The 16,807-nt window shown below is 37.1% G+C and overlaps 1 protein-coding gene across 19 annotated transcripts in view; it reads right to left on the reverse strand.

Moving 5' to 3' along the window:
- SORBS2 (sorbin and SH3 domain containing 2) overlaps positions 1-16,807 on the reverse strand; it is a 146,245-nt gene that overhangs the window by 27,319 nt on the left and 102,119 nt on the right. For 15 of the 19 annotated variants that reach the window (XR_010303443.1, XM_064149003.1, XM_064149000.1 and 12 more), the window contains 4 exons: positions 9,508-9,591; positions 7,367-7,423; positions 2,241-2,293; positions 1,397-1,584 (listed from right to left, as the gene is read on the reverse strand). Coding sequence is in view for 18 of the 19 variants with exons in the window: in XM_064149003.1 (XP_064005073.1) it covers positions 1,397-1,584; positions 2,241-2,293; positions 7,367-7,423; positions 9,508-9,591 (382 nt within the window). In the remaining variant the exon portion in view is untranslated. The remainder of the gene's footprint in view (positions 1-1,396; positions 1,585-2,240; positions 2,294-7,366; positions 7,424-9,507; positions 9,592-16,807) is intronic. The other 4 variants (XM_064149002.1, XM_064148986.1, XM_064148985.1 and 1 more) reach the window with 3 other exon arrangements.

Here is a 16,807-nt window from a genome sequence, read left to right on the forward strand (position 1 = left end):
AAGACTGATTTTTATAACAAAGCAAGTTTTAAATTGTTTTCATCACCTGGAAGTCACTGTGAGACAAATTTGGAACTATGGTCTCTCATGCTTGCACTGAAGTTTCAAAAATGGCCTCAAGTGGAAACATTCAATTGAGGACACACAATTCAAACACCTCAACCTGCTTGAATCTGGGTCAGAAAAGGAAACATACATATGAGTTCAAAATCTATGCTCATCGAGCTTATAATGTTCTGTCTCTTTAACAAAAAGGGTAAACTCCAAGGCAAAACTAACATTATAATAGGTGTCATAATGCTGGAAGAAGACAGAGTGACACAGCTATGTCATCATCTGAAGGTTAATTAGCTCTGGTAGGGGCTGAGGGAATTTTCAAACACAGTTACTGTGTTTTAAGTCATGGTAAATGGTTATTACTGGTGATGCAGTCAGAAGTAAATCCAGGTAAATGGAGCTTAACAGCTTGTCACTGTGTGACCTGTTGTATCAAATGGATGAGTTTAAATACTTTTTAAATTACTGCTGTAACACTGGATTTAAAATTAATTTGCTTTTCCATCATCTCACTCTTAATATGCCTCACTGCTTTTCTTTATCCAATGTATTCTGTAGCAGACTGGATATTGGTTCTTTTCAGCTGAAATTTACTTGTACAAAGGTTTATATAGCCTCAGAAACATCTGTAGGCTGATTAATATAGCTGTGGGGTACAGCAATTAAGTGAATAATAACAACCAGGAGATGCACTGTATACAGTGTTACTCTGTATATTACTTAAATTGTATGGTATACCAGAAACGTTTATCTTGCTAAAAAACCCACCCAACTCCCTAGCAATTGATTTACATTCTCTCTTTTCTGGAGACACAGGGAGAACAGCAAGAGAATGGTGAGTTACTTGGAAAAAGAGGATTCACAAAATAAAATACCAGACTATGGATGTGTTCTTAAGTTAGGTCCTGCTAACTAGCAATGTGTAAGACATCAGATATAGACATGAAAGATACACTATCCTGGGTATGCATCCTTAAACTTCATGTGCCATTTATCTTGATTTACCTTCTGTAAATACTGAAAACAGTTTAATGACAATATAATAAGAGACTAGTGGAGTTAATAAAACTTGATTGCTTTAGACTTCTTTTATTCCCTTATTTTCTGGTTAGAATAAGCAGTTGAAACTGGAAAATCCCTGTTACAAACCCAGCCTTTCATCTTAAAATTACACATGCAAGAAAAAAACAAGTTAGCCTTTCAAGAAAAGCCCAAAGCTGTTACTTCATATGGTAATTCACCCAGCAAAGCCCACTGAACAACAAGAGGGAGCTGCATTTACCACCAATGCATTGTACAGCAAGCCATCACCAGTTTTCTGCCAACAAATACCTCTTACCTTTTGCTCTCGATGGAGAAGAAGGAGATGAGCTAGTTAAAGGCTTTCTAAGGGTGGTATGTGGGCCTTGCATATCTGTACGGCCCGGGCTAGGCCTGTTTGTGTTCTGATCGCCGTGGACCCTCTGGTGACTTACAGCAGGTTCTGACTTCCTTCTTTTCCTGTAGTCACTCGCAGTACTCGCAGAACTACAGAAAGAAGCAAGATTAGCAACAGTCTAGTTCTGAGATCAGAATTCAGGAATTTGGAAAATAAGCTCCCAATTATATTAGTGGTTTATAGACTAAACAGTGCCAGAACAAATACATCAAAAGCATATAAAGGGGCAGAAGCACTGGTCCCAGATAGCTTAAAGTGTAAATTCATTCCTCACATGATTGTTCTAAAGTTGTATTCAAAATTGCTATGTTCTTTTCAGAGTGAAGGCTTTGAAATAAATACATCGAGGGTTTTTTTATAGTTTTTGATCTTAGAAGCTCAGTACAAAGACAGGAAAAGGAAAGAGAATGAGAATGTATGTGGAAGAACCTTAGGGAAATAGCACTGAAAGCACTGCAGGCAGAAAGGTTAAATGACAGATTGCAGCAGTTGAGACTAGATAAAGGGATATTAGTGGAAAGATCCAGAATGGCTTATTTTGAATGTAAACAGTAAGTCCCTGTAAATTAAATGTAAAAATGTACACTTTGGTATCAAATTCCATTCTCCATGCATATCTCTATTTTGTCAGTAGCTCACAAGGCGAGTGTTAAAACCTGAGTCTTCGCAACATCTACTGGTTTAAGGACACAAAGAAAAGCCTCAGGCTGTAAAATCCCTGTCCCACTGAGATTGTATTTCTTACCTACAGGGCCTGTCCAGACCTTTGTCTGTTGAGTAGTGATGATACAAGGAAGTCTGTGAAAACAAATACATGAATTTGTTATATGTCTGTATTGGAAAAGAAATGCTGACAATGTCTGCTTATGACGTTTGATTGTCATTTGCTGCTCTGTGACAAATCCTACAAAACCAGACTATGATCGACATCCTGGGCACCCAAGCACAGATACTGCAATACTTCACAAGCATAGTTATGCATTTTTTTAAAAGTATCACTAGATTTAATTTCATATTCTGCTTTAGGAATGTTTCTTCTTGTAAAGCACTGCTACATAATAATCTTATTTATTAAGGTATGCTTCTCTATATCCTTTTAAAGAATGGGTACAGAACAGCTACAACAAAACTTTACTATAAAAGCATAAAAATGTGAAAAAAATCTTGTGTGCAAGTGAGGTCTGCAGAGCTTCTCCTCCTCTAAGTTACTCACCGAAATCCCACGATCAGTTATAGCCAGAAACTTTTGTAAATCCTGTGTTGTTGGTGGCTCGCTGCTGACCACCTTATATTCCTGATAAGAACAGTTCTTACCACAGAACATTAGCTGTTGCTCATGGAGTTACAGAAATTACTGCATGAATTCTGGAAGATGGAATAGAGTACTACTCCATAATTTTTTTTATTAATACTAAGTCAACCTTAAATATCTACTAACTTTTACATCGACTACTTTATACATTTCAAGCGTGAAGTCAGAATTAAATAATACTACAATAAGTAACTAGGTATGAATCTAGAACAAATTGCATGGTCCCTGGGGTATTTCTTTGTGGGTACAACACTGTGTGGTTCAGAAGTCAAACTTGTTTCAAGTTCCTAGTATATTCTGTCAGAGCTAACCTGACAGACTGGAGATTGAACTATCATACAGATTTGTAAGCTGGGACATTTTTCTCTCTACGGAAATCTTCTATGCTTTGAATGGAATAATCTTTATAAACTTTTCTCTATACAGAAGGACTGCAGAAGTAATGGCACTCATGACTTGTGCAAGTGCTTTTTTTAGTTAGATGATATTTTGCCACTAATTTAAATAGCGAGTTCATGACTAGGACTTCACCTAGATTTGTTAACTGAGACTTACTAGCACACTTCTGGAAGATTTCACCTGTAGTCCAAGAACAGATTATTAGGAACAGATTGCATAAGACTTCAAAGACAGTATGATCATTCAGTCAAGACTTCATTTGTCACTAGGCTTTGTTATTTAAAGACCCGTATTTCATGCCAAGTGATCTCATTAGGAGAATAACTGAAGTTGCAATTTCTGGATTATACGGAAAGCTACTACACTGTGAGGCAGGCAGAATCGCACTAATATGATACAATTCAGAACAGATGTTACCTAAACTCGAGCCAAGATTACTCCAATCTTCTTGGCAACTTTTAACTGTAGTTTAATATAAATCACATTAAAAATCAGGTAAAAATTTCCAGCTTTTGGTAAGATTGACAGCTAAGATGTAAACAGTTTTACAACAATTAATAATTCAAAGACTTCCTGTAGAAAATAGAAGTCTTCTATAAACTTACTTCAGATGATCTCTGCGAAGGGTTTCAAAACGTGTATTTTTTTTGAAGAGGAAAGTTTGCTTTGTTGACAAGTATTCAAGTATTTCTTCCTCATTATACTACTATTCTTACTCCTGTCTGCTCCTGTCAGAGTTCAAGTAGCCCAAACCCTCTCAAACCACTTCCAAGCACCTGTGATTCCACTGTAATATGCTACATTGTTCTGTATGAGAATTTTTTTTTAATAATAAAGTCAGAAACCAAGAGAATAAATTTGCTCTTTATCGCATCCTTATCCTTCTGCTGCTGCACTGCAGGTGAAACCGATGCTCCAGTTCTGGCAACATACTACTCTCCTTTGGTGACTTAGGCTATGGATGAAAGAAAGAAGCTTGAAGTAAAAGCTCCAAAAACTTAATGTTAGTGCTATGTTAAAAAAATAAAAAGGGGGGTTTGAGGGGCTGCTTGTCATGGACCTGTTTTCAGCTCATCCAATACAGCCTCCAGGCACATTAGAGGAGAGATGATCTCTGTATCCATCTGCAACTCATTTACAGTAAAGACTGACTTACATGCAACCCTCCGGTGTGTGTACTACACCAGGAAGGACAAAGTGGCACTAAAGAAGTGCCAATGGCAGTATGTCCACCTGCTAGGAATTACTGTTGTGCTTATTCAAAGTTAACATGTCCTCAAGCAACAGGCATCTGCAGTTTCCACCCTGCATATGAGAGACCTTCACAGAGTCTGGAAATAAAGCTGTTACCAAGAGAAGAAAGATGAGGTAGTGTGACATAGTCCCCATTCTCAAGGAATGGGAACATGTGCTTCAGTGATGTCACAAGGATGGCTTTCTCAGTGGGGCAAGTCCTCTAGTTACTACCTGTTGGAAGAAGGCTACCAACATTAATGATCGTGCGCCCAGCTTCCCCCAGTGTCAGGTGCTTCTGTCAGTGAAAGTTTACCTCACCGATTCAATGATACATCCCTTCTTTTCCAGACATCTTTCTGTGCAGTGGTGCTTCACAGATGTTTTGTCCCCGTGATGGAAGAGTACACAAGACTGCACAATGCCCTCAGGTTTTGTAACAGCATCTAATTCTTATTTCCTATATTTGCTAAAGCCAACCTACTTTTCTGCAAACACATGTGCAGTTACCTCTTGCAATTTTAATTTTCCTAAATGACAATGGTTAGAGTTTTGTAAAATCATCTGTCACTGCATTGCTCTTAGGTGATTAGAAAAACCAATCAGCTACATAAGTCACCTCAAAGTAGAAATGATTTGTGGATTCAAATGCGAAGAATAGACACAAGTAATTGTTACCATGTTTTAAGTACTGTAACCTAGCTCATAAGGCTAAACGTTAGAAGATGTACTATGAAACAAAACCATGTATCTGCCGTAGGGAAAGATGAAAGAATCAAACCCCCTTCCACAGGCAAACTAAATAGAAGGCAGTTCTGTTACAGAGGCGTATCATAAGATATTTTCAACCAACAATAAATCTGCTATCAGCACTTAGGAAATGATCCCTATTTCCTTTCTCAGTATTTGGAGTGTGTATGGGGCTCACAATGAGTGCATGACAATTCACCTATTCAGTCTAAACAAAACATGGTATTTTAAAAAATAGATTCTGAAGAAGGCATTTTTCTCAAGTCTTTCCTGTTCATACAGTTAATATTTGCAAGTTTTTCTTCACATCCTACTACTTTATGACAATTCACCAGCCACTATCCAATGACTTTAAGATAAGTACCTAATATTATGAGGTCTGTCTGCAATAAGCCTGTGGAAATCAGCAGCAGAGTTGCTGACACCAACAGGTAAAGCAATCACAGCTCTCATATTTCTGCACAACATACTTCCCTATACTACCCACGGAATGCTGATTCTGATTTGGGAAATGTCAGAGACTTATTTGAAAATTGGAAACAAATATCAGCCAAGTCTTTGTTGACCAGTTACCACCACAGACTAGTACCAGCAGAGGAAGGAAAGCCAGGCTTACAGATGGTCTCTCTAAGAACTGTTGCATAAGGTGGTACAGTCATTGCAGATTAATTGTCATTGGGGGGTGTCTTGTGCAGGTGCCAACTCCTTCAATTAGAGACAGAAACAAGACCATCTGTCACATGATACTGGCCAAATAACCATGATGCAGTGATTACTCTCCACCACTTGTAATGGCTCCAGGACTATACAGACCACCATGTAAATCCCAAGGACAGTGTAAATCCCCATTGCCTCCTATGGAAGGCAATGAGTATTATCACTGAAGCCAGACCAGAGAGGACCTCTTCCACACCATTCCCTAGGCAACAAATAGTGTTAGTGATTAGCCTAAGGCTGCATGTGTGTCACGCCAAAATGGACTGCTGGGTTGATACATATCTTTAGCTTTCTGTCCTTTAAGATAGTCTTATCACCTTGAATCTGATTCGCCCCATACCCACATTTCCAAAGCAAATTAGATGTCTTCCAGAATATTCAACACTGCTCTAAAAGGATAAAGGCTCCCTGATAAAAATAACTAAATGTTGAACACAACCATCCACACTACCAAATGCACACTTCATTGAATACTGTGGTTTAGGTCTACTCAATCTCCAAATAGATACTTTTAACTAAGCCAATGTTTTATATGTTTTCATGCATCAAGGCTTTAATGCTAACTGAAAATGGAGTTAGGAAAAGCTTATTGTCTTGGACGACTGAGTCCAAATACCACAACCAAGAGGTTTTTCCAGATTTTTTTTAATATATATATATATATATTTTCCAGATTTATAAAACCAATCTAGAGTAATTTGCAAACAATTAACAATTTCAGATCACAAGTTCTGGCTTTGGAGAGACTACAGAAGATGACAGTGAATCACAAATATGAAAACACCACAGGAAGTAAAGATGTTATTATAGGATTCACTGACATTTTGGTCTAACACTCTAAAAATGGAGATGGAGGGGATAAGGAATGAAAGCCCGAATCTCTCCCACTCAGAGCAGGGCAATGACAGCCCACTACCTGATCTTGATGCATTTTATTTGAAGTAATGACAGTGACTGTCTATCCTGCAGCTAGAAATTGACAACAGGATTATTGTTTTACTTGATTAGTCACTTCAGCAATAAATATTTATTTACAGAAATGATAGCTTAGCTGCAAAGAATTTCACTTGACAGAGAATTTGCAGTCAGATACTTCAATTAAAAAAAATACTCCTGTGCTGATGTATTAATTGTGTCTGAAAGCAACACACTTGCCCAACTCTGAAGAAGTGAGAATTTGTCCAAGAGTTAAACATGTATGGGCTGTTGTGTAATTCTGAGTGTTAATCTCTGAGAAATTTTGGGGATAAGGACTCACAGTTCCTAGGATTATAAGATCAACATCCATATGCACTAGTGATCTGGAAAGATATGAAGACAAAGATACAATGATTGTGAATTAGAAACATCTTGCCGCTATCGGATGGAAACCACTAAATTTTAACAAACTCAAGACATAAATGGTGAGCACTCCAACCCTTCTTCCCACTGAACCATCTGAACAAGAATCATTCATTTACCTCATTGGAAACACCAGAAGAACTGTCTTGAACATAGTCCAAAAGCTTTTTAGGTGGCTGCATCATAAAAGCAGAAGTGCAGAGATGAAATGGAGTAGGATCAATGGCAGCAAGGAATGAAACATGTGGAGAAGGTGACACAGTTAGAAACTAAGTGTTGACAACATCAGATACAAAGAGTGACACATATGGGTAGAATAGAAGGAAGAATGTGTTACAATAATTCTTAAATTATAAGCATCTTAATATAATGTTAGTAACTTTAGGTGGCAAATTAACAACTGGAATGGTTGACTCAGTATTAGCAGTTTTTAATGCTGATGTGACAGAAGAGTGCAAAGCACCACAGTTACATTCTGCTGGGGAAATCTGAATATATTTTATCTTAGAGAAGATACTATTCGCAGGTTATCATTAGCAGTAAAATATTCCTGATGTATTGTTCATCAGAAAAATGTGTCTGGACTTTTTCTGTCCACCCAGATGGAGGAATGACAAAACAGCTCAAATGGCTAGATGAAAAGAGATAAAAGGCACTCAGTGAAAATGTGACACATTGCAGGCCACTGGACAACAAATTATAGCAGATGCAGTCAACATTTTGTGACATTGTTTACAGTTGGTATTCCATGGCTATTTTTTTTTAGCGTTATGATTTAAAAATAATTTAAAAGAAAAAGGTTATATGTGGTTTGCTTTCTCTTCTGCTCTCACTGAAGTAGTTGGGAGTTCTGAGTTGGCTTATGGCTAGCTACAAAAAGTGAGTAAAGTACCCGATTCCCAGAGTGCCCTCCAAGGCCCTCTCTCAAGTCCTCAGGCTCCTCATGTAGCCCAGCATGTCAGTAATGAGCACGCTGAGGGAGGCTCCAGAGAATTGCTAGCTAACAGGAAAAGATAAGAACGGGAATGTTGTAAATCCTGGTACTGTCAAGCTTAAGTGCCATGTCTGTCTGGGATTTCCTGCCTCTGGGCAGGTAGCTTTTGATCTTTTTCCTCAAGCTGCCCAGGATCCTGGGGACTTGTGAGAATACTTAACCCAGATGAGGGAATGCTTGGGTTTACTTCCCTCCTATTTCTAAGGGGATTTGAACCTCCACCTGTCTGGAAAGTACACTCTAACCATTAGAGAGTTAGACATTCTTCTGTTAGACATTTAGAGATTCTTCTGGGATGAAGACATTTGTTGTCCTTCTTTTTCCTAAGGATGTTAGAGAGATTTTGAGCTTTGTGGAACCAGAGAGGGTGTGTGCAAAAGCAAGAGCAAGTGCATCTCCGACCTAGTCATTAAGGCACTATGCAAGGGGGAAGTGAAACAGTTCTGCCTTGCTTTGAGAGTGGTGCTACTGTTTAATCCTTGTACCAATAAAAAGCCTTTGGTTTTTACATGCAATTAAGCCTGTGGCAGAAGAATTTCAAGTGCCTAAGCAATGAAAGGTGACAAACACGTATCTCTGATATTTAGGTGTTCCAAAAAATTGGAACCTTTCAGGTTTATAATGTTAAAAGTTTGTCATGGGAGTCAAGTAGCATTTGTTTGCCTGAGTCCTTTATTTGGACCTGGCTATTTGGGAAAATCAGAGCAGAACCGGAATCTCTCTGTTCAAGTAGGTGGCAGCTTGAAAATAAAGCAAACCAGTACCTTTGTGTTCAGGTACAAAATATGTATTCTGTGCATATGCATATGAGAGTTAAAAAAGGAAAAAAATCCTCTCAGTATTTACAGCTATCAGCAATTTGTGTATGGCTGCATGCATTTAAATTTAGATACATTCCTTCAAGGAAAACACATGATTTGTAACTCAGCATTCCTAATGCAAAAGATTTAGAGAGACTAGTAAATTTATCTGTTGAACCTGCAGTTTTTATTATTCTTAAATATTTACACACTACTATTTGTCTAATACTAGTCCTAATTGAAATTATTAATGCCACTTCTCTGTGAAGGGTCCACTTGAAAAATAATACTTATATGCACAAGATGACTTTAATGACCTTTCTTTAAAAAAGAAACCAACAAACAACCCAAAACCCAGCATATTAACTTTACTGGCTTATGTTTGCTGAATTTGGTAATTTGTAAATTCTTCAGTATAAAACTAATTTTCCTAATGTTTAAATAGTAATATTCTGTCCTCACTTACCGGACGTCCAAACTCCAGTTCTGAAAAGAATTTATACCAGGGTTCATTTTCTAAATCTATGTCATCTGGGTTTATGCGATCAGTCTGGAGCAGTTGTGAAGGAAAAGGGAAGGAAAAGGCACACACTGAGCAAAGTGCTAGAAATGCTGTGTCACTTCAGCAAGAAACACACACAAACACAAAACAAATACGGGGAAAGGAGTGGAATACAAATCAAAGAATGAAGATGATATTTAAGGCAAGAGAATATTGTTGTTCAAGAGCAGTCATTGACAGGTAGCTTTAATGCATTTCTTTTTTGTTGCTGTTCTTCTACTGACTGGAAGATGCTTTAAAATTACTCTTTCAAAGCTAAGACGGCTCCTTGACCACTTCTGTAAACTGCATTACTTAAGCACATTTAATGCCACTAAAGATTCCTTGTTAAAAAGATGGTTTAAATGATTGTCATTTTCAGTATAGGCAAGAAATTGCCCATCTGATCCACAGAAAGACATCACTTTTGGACATTCCTTCTCACAAAGTATCTTAATTCTGGATCTTGCTGTCTTGAAGCAAATGCTCAGCAGAGGTAAGCAATACGCATCATGCAGGCCTGGTATTAAAAAGCCATTTCAGCATATGAAATGCAGCTGTTACAATTTCAATCCTGTGGTCAAAAAATAGGTAACAAAAAAAATTGTGCATTCCATAATATTAATTTTAGCAGTATTTTTTAGCGCTTTATCTGCCAGCAGCCTTGTTGACACAATGAAGCATTTTTTTCCACAGCGAGATACACTGTTTTCATCTGAAAATTCTCACAGCAAAGGGATAAAGTAGCAATTGAAGATAGCAGTAAGAAAATTCTTCAATGGGCAGAAGAATAATTGACAGATTTATTCAAGTACCATGAAAACATGACAGTGCAAAACAGTGGTGCTCCCAATGGGGTATCTAATCAACTGTAAACTTGGCTGCATTAATTATTTTCTAAATAGCTCCAGTTCCTTTGTAGGAACTGATGCAAGCTGTCAGGCAGCACAGAATTCCAGTGAACTGTTGGCTTAAAGCTCTCTGAAACAGAGAAAGCCTCTTGTCAAAGGTATTTTTGGATTTAAATTTTGGTCCTCCACAACTGTAATTATCAGAACTTAGACACTAATTATGGTGTGACCTAGAATGCAATCCTCAAAGACAACAGGGTCCTTCATAAAGAATGATACTGGTGATTAAGTATGTAACACTTTCCCCTCTTAGTCGAACTGTCACCAATATACCAGAGCAATGCCATGAGGTATTTGTTTTCTGCAAGAGAGAACACTCTGCTCTTAACCATTTCAGGTAATTAAAATCTTACAGCACTTGCTGCTTTTGATGTTACTGGATCAGACTGCCCACTTTGCTTTACTGAAAGGTCAACAACTCTTTTGAACTACCTTGGTGCCCAGAGATCTATGAACTGTTCGTGCAATATCTGGACACAAACTCTTGTTTTACTGACTTATCTTCACAATGTCTCCTTTCAAGCAAGGGAAGTATTACTCCTGTAAACAAGAGTGGAAAGTGACTGCCAGTGATGAACAACCTGCTGTGCTCCAAAGCAGGTTTAGGAAGTGAAGCTACACTGAAGTTTTGCCCTGTATTTCCACCATTCACAACCATAATTCAGCACTACTAACAACAATTGTTTCAACTCAACTATAGGGACAATAATGGATTTAAGAAAAAGCACGTGATTCTCTTCTACAGAGAAATGAAAGAATAAAGGCAAAAAATTAAAGATTCACCATGCAGAAGACAATTTCATTATATACCAACTTGGTTCCCATTATAGTGAAATCTTGGTGTATTCAGAGTTTTTCACTTATAATTTACATCTGGAGAGCATGAGAAGAGAATACAGTATCACAGTATTATCAGGGTTGGAAGAGACCTCACAGATCATCAAGTCCAACCCTTTACCACAGAGCTCAAGGCTAGACCATGGCACCAAGTGCCACATCCAATCCTGCCTTAAACAGCTCCAGGGACGGCGACTCCACCACCTCCCCGGGCAGCCCATTCCAGTGTCCAATGACTCTCTCAGTGAAGAACTTTCTCCTCACCTCAAGTCTAAATTTCCCCTGGCATAGCTTGAGGATGTGTCCTCTTGTTCTGGTGCTGGCCACCTGAGAGAAGACAGCAACCTCCTCCTGGCCACAACCACCCCTCAGGTAGTTGTAGACTACAAATACCACAACGGTACATAACATTACAATAGACTTCTCTGGATCAAACATCTAAACAACTGCTTTTAAAATAACTTCTCCAGTCTATGCTAGTGATTGTTGAAATAAGTTTTCATCTTCTTATTACACCAATTAATTAATTTCCAAAGAAAAGTTACTATCAGCAATTGTGTCCACCTACATAAAATAGATAATCCATTGAAATTCCTAGGATGTTGAAATTTTGAGGCTGTTGGGACTACAAATCCAGAACTACTGATATTACTTGCTTGAGTAATAAGCATCAGCCTTATGAGTCTCAAGATTCCCTAGCTAGCAGCAGCCCCCATCTGCACATTGACGGGTCTGTGTCCCTTCTTGTAGGGAGCCAAAGCATGCTGTTAGATCAGATGGGCTTCCACACAGCTATCCAAGGAGATAAGAGTAAGAAGAATATTTGACTCCCATTTTATCTTTGAATAGTATTGCAATTAGCCGACAGCTTAAACCTCTCAGATTTCTGTTTGTAAAGAAAAGGCTACAAACAGTGCATTTTATGTAGTTTCTAAGTTTTTTACTTCTCCCATGTAGCAGTGTGGAAATAAAATGACAGCATAAAAAAGTCTTTAAAGCAAACTCAAGCCCTACTTTTATTCACGGCTTGAACTGCAGAGGGCAGCAGACAGAAAGAAACTAAGCACTGACGTCTACAAGTTCACTGCTGCCTGGCAGAGGAGTGAAAGCCCTGTGCCACCAAGGTCAACACCCAGACAACTGATTTGGATTGGCTTTCGGATTCAGTTTTGCTGATGGACTTTTCCCCCTACTGTTTCCTCTTCTAAGAGACATAAGAAGAATTAATTTTGACTGAAAAATTGAAATTGGCTTGGTTTAACAAAGTATCTTCCAAACTGCTTGAATAGAAGGTAAAAGCCATAAAGTAAATTTCCTTTTTATGACTTGTCAGTCAAACCAAGCCACGTTCAATTCCCTATCCTTCACTTAGTAACATTTTCATTACTTGTGGAAATATGCTACTAAAGACCAGTAAGTAACTTCATTTTTTTTTGCCATTTGCATCAGACGGTCAACACAGCACAACATCAACACACTCACAGAACACCGCCACTTAAAAGAAATTTGCATCTAAAGTGTTGCGTGCAGCTTTGTCAGTGCTTGATTATATATTTGCAAGTAGACAATTGCAGGCAATAACCAAAAGTGTGCATTTAAGTTGGTAAGTTAAATGGCTCTTACATGACCTGCATGGTCAAGTTAGTATTCTGCATTTGCAAGTTCAGACGCTGTACTGAAGCCTCTTTGGAACAACGGACTGAGATGTCTGTTGCAGATTTTGCTGTATCATTTTATTAGCTCTAAAGATTTTGCTTCTGGTTTTCTTATTTTATTTTTTTTAGTATTTTAGATAGCTGGTTTAGCTCTGTCCACTACCAGATTAACTTAAATCTCTCCACACCTTTATGAAAAGACATACTTTTAAATGTTACATTAAAACATGCCTATATGTAGAATTCCTGGTTTCTTTTTAATACTTGCTGAGAAAACTATTTTGATCAACAAAGTCTTACTCAAGTAACTCAGCTAACACTGAACACAACATTCTTCAGTTTGAGTCAAAGTCAATTTAACTTCCATAGTCTAAAGAAAATTTCAATTTTTTCACTATGGTAAAAAACCCCAAACAAATCCAACAGATGTTCATCATGGTATTATTTGACAACACAGTAAAGTGTTTTAATTTATTCTGATCATGAAATTGTCTTACATAGAAACTCAGCAGAAAATCTGTGTACTGGATATACATATATATAAAAATTAGAGTTCTAGCCTGACAGCTTTATCTGACTAGCACATGTGTACTTTCATGCTTAGACTAAAATACCTAATGCAAATAAACACACCTGTTGCTTGTTCCATTTTTGCAAAGTCTCTCTTTGCAGCAACACTAAGATTTTTCCTTACTTGCTTTACTGCAGAAACAGAGAAGTGTGCATGTAGGAAGCAATTACTTCACATATCTTGGGTTAAAACTAGTAAAGAATAAAAATTTAAGTCCATGTTCACACAAATAAGATTAAATTATTACACTGCCAGTATTTGCTGACAGTAAACATCCATTTTCCATGATTCAGATGACTAGAGAAAAAGAAGAGCATTTTACTGAATTGCAGACATTGAAGATGGAAACATACATCAGAACAAGTTATGTACTGCCTTACCAGTGCTATTCATTAGGGAAAAACCCAGTAACATTTTAAGAGCTTAATGAAATAGGAAAAAACATGCTGCTACATCATTGCTTGGAAGACAGCTTGATGTCACTTAATTGTAATCTTAAAGGATCAATCTCAAGCCTCTCCTTTTTGTTGGCATTTTATACTCTTACATGTTTAAATGACAAAAGAAGAAACATTATTTCCCTGTTTCATGACAGAAGGCTGCTACATGACACTGCAGCTTGAAATTAGTAATCTTTTATATTCATAGCAAAGATAACAATCTATCCCAAGTCAACCTACCCATTTAATGCTCATTACTAGGTAATCTTTTTTAAGGTTTATTGTTTCTCACATTCTTTTGACCTACTGAATGAGAATCTGCTGAATAGTATTTCCCATTAAATGCTAGTTTTACACTGAAACTCATTTTACTGTATTCTTCCCACATTCTAATCTCCACATTTATCACAACGGTGGTAATGTAGTCAATAAAGGGAATGTTCGTCTTTCAACATCACCAGTCCTGTTTATCATCATACAAGGTAGCTGTAAAAACTATTTTTCCCTCAGATCATTTTGCCATCAAACTGCAATGCTGTAGATATGGAAATTATTTAATTACAAAAAAAATAATGGAATGTTGAAGAAATCATTTTTACATTTTGTTTTGGTAAAACTAATAAAAAAATCTATGTCAGATGCTGTAAATGTCCACATTTTACAACACTAATGAACTATATTTATATTTCATATTTTAATTATTTTTTTCTTTCAGCATCTTCATAATAAATTTTCAGGCATAGAAAATAAAATCTTTTGAGATTATCAGAATGAAAGAATTAATTCATGCAATACTGACACAACTGGGAAGTTATGATTTTTATGGGAACTTGGAACTAATGCATTGTTTTCAGATGCCATCTTTTCCTACATACACAGGACAAAATCTTTTGACCTACTCTGCTGTGATTATCCTTTAAGAAGTTGTGAGTTTTGCTTTTCATATCCTGTTCAATGATCTCAAGGAAAGCAAAGGTTTTAGTGAAACTCATTTTCTAAGATTGTCCAAAAGAAGCACCTACATACATAAAGCTAAAGATCATCTATAGACATCACTAGGAATGGCACTGATAAAATTGGTACAGCTACCTATTTTTCTATCAGTAACATTACACTAGCATCAGTAAAATTTTCTTGTATTCTACATTAATTCCTGTTTTCCATTCTTTTACAGCTCCACATCACACATGAGCAAAAAAACCCAACCTTTCCATTTTGTCCATGAATTAGCTTATAAAGTTTATTCTACAAAGAGATGCATCCTTGTATTTACATTAGCTAAGTCTAAATTTCTAGTCTAAGGCTCACATGATAAAGTGTTATCTTGCCCTTGACTGATTCTGCTCAGTAAGTACAATCTAAGGCTCTTCTGCATAAAAACATTTTAAGGAACAAACAAAATTAAATTCCAACCCTTGACTGAGAACATAAAAAATAAAATGCATAAACAAATTAAAAAATGGATTAATGGTCAAAGCTCAATTTCTCATCATTTCATTACCATTCAAAAATTTTTAAATACTACCTAAGATCATATTCCTCAGCACTGCAATTCCTGTATGAATTTTTTTTTCCACATTACATTAGTGGAAGAGGTAACTATTAGAAAAATGAAGCCATTCTTCAAACAGCACTGTAATTTTCTCATTTTTAACTTGCATCTGCTGTTACTCTTTGGAATTGGGAAGCTGGTAAATAACCTTAGTCTGTAGAATGCATTAGTACTCAGAAGAAATGCCATCTCCTTTTAAACAAAATTCATCTTTTCAATAAATAAACCAGCTCATTTAACTATATTAATTAGTAGTTCCTACAGAAATGTCAATTTTCTCTCTGAAAAAACGCATCACTTCTGCAAAAAACTTAATATAAAAAAAGTATAGCTTAGTATTTTCTAGCTATCAAAAATTATATTCCTGCAAAGACCACAAAAACACATGGGAAAAGTATTTAGGAAAGATGTTTCAAGCTGTTGACATACCAGCTATTCTGGAGCTAAACTTTGCTTAATTTATTCTAATTTTAAAATAAATTTTGTGGACAAGTATGTAATACAGTAATACAGAAGCAAACAATAATCCAGTATTGAGTACACAAAACTGGACTCCATCAACCATTTTGACTTCAAAAGTAGATCAAGAAGAGAAAACACAGTCATTGATACACAACAGTTTTCCTAAAATAAGTATGGAGTTAGTACAAAAGTAAATTAAACAGGCTGGGTCAAATGTGTCTTTCAGCAAATACAAACTTCTGTTAATGGCCACTTTGCATGACTTCAGCACAGTGGTGTCAGACACACTTGCAAAAAATTCCACAACTGCAGTCATCATTCAGAAAGGAGGAATAAAGACTGCCCAGGGGGTTGTGAAGTCTCCTTCTCTGGAGACTTTTGAAACCCACCTAGATCCACTCCTGTTCAGACTACCCTAGGTGATCCTGCTTTGCCAGAGGGGGTGGACTTAATGATCTCTGGAGGTCCCTTCCAACCTCTAACATTCTGTGATTCTGTGACTTCTAAATATACACTCAGTAATCATGCAATCACAGGGGTTGGAAGGGACCTTTGGACATCATTTAGTCCAACTCCCCTGCCAGAGCATGTTCACCTAGAGCAGGTTGCAGAGTGATTGAGGCTGGAAAAGGCCTCAAGAGGTTACCTAGTTCAACTTCCTGCTAAAAGCAGGTCTAATCAGATCAGGTTGCTCATGGCTGTCTCCAGGTGATACTTTGTCACCTAGAGAAATGGAGATTCCATAGGCTTTCTGGGCAACTGACCAAAATAATATGTATACAATTAGGCATATCTTG

The sequence above is a fragment of the Pogoniulus pusillus genome, chromosome 9, assembly GCF_015220805.1.
Source record: "Pogoniulus pusillus isolate bPogPus1 chromosome 9, bPogPus1.pri, whole genome shotgun sequence".
NCBI lineage: Eukaryota > Metazoa > Chordata > Aves > Piciformes > Lybiidae > Pogoniulus > Pogoniulus pusillus.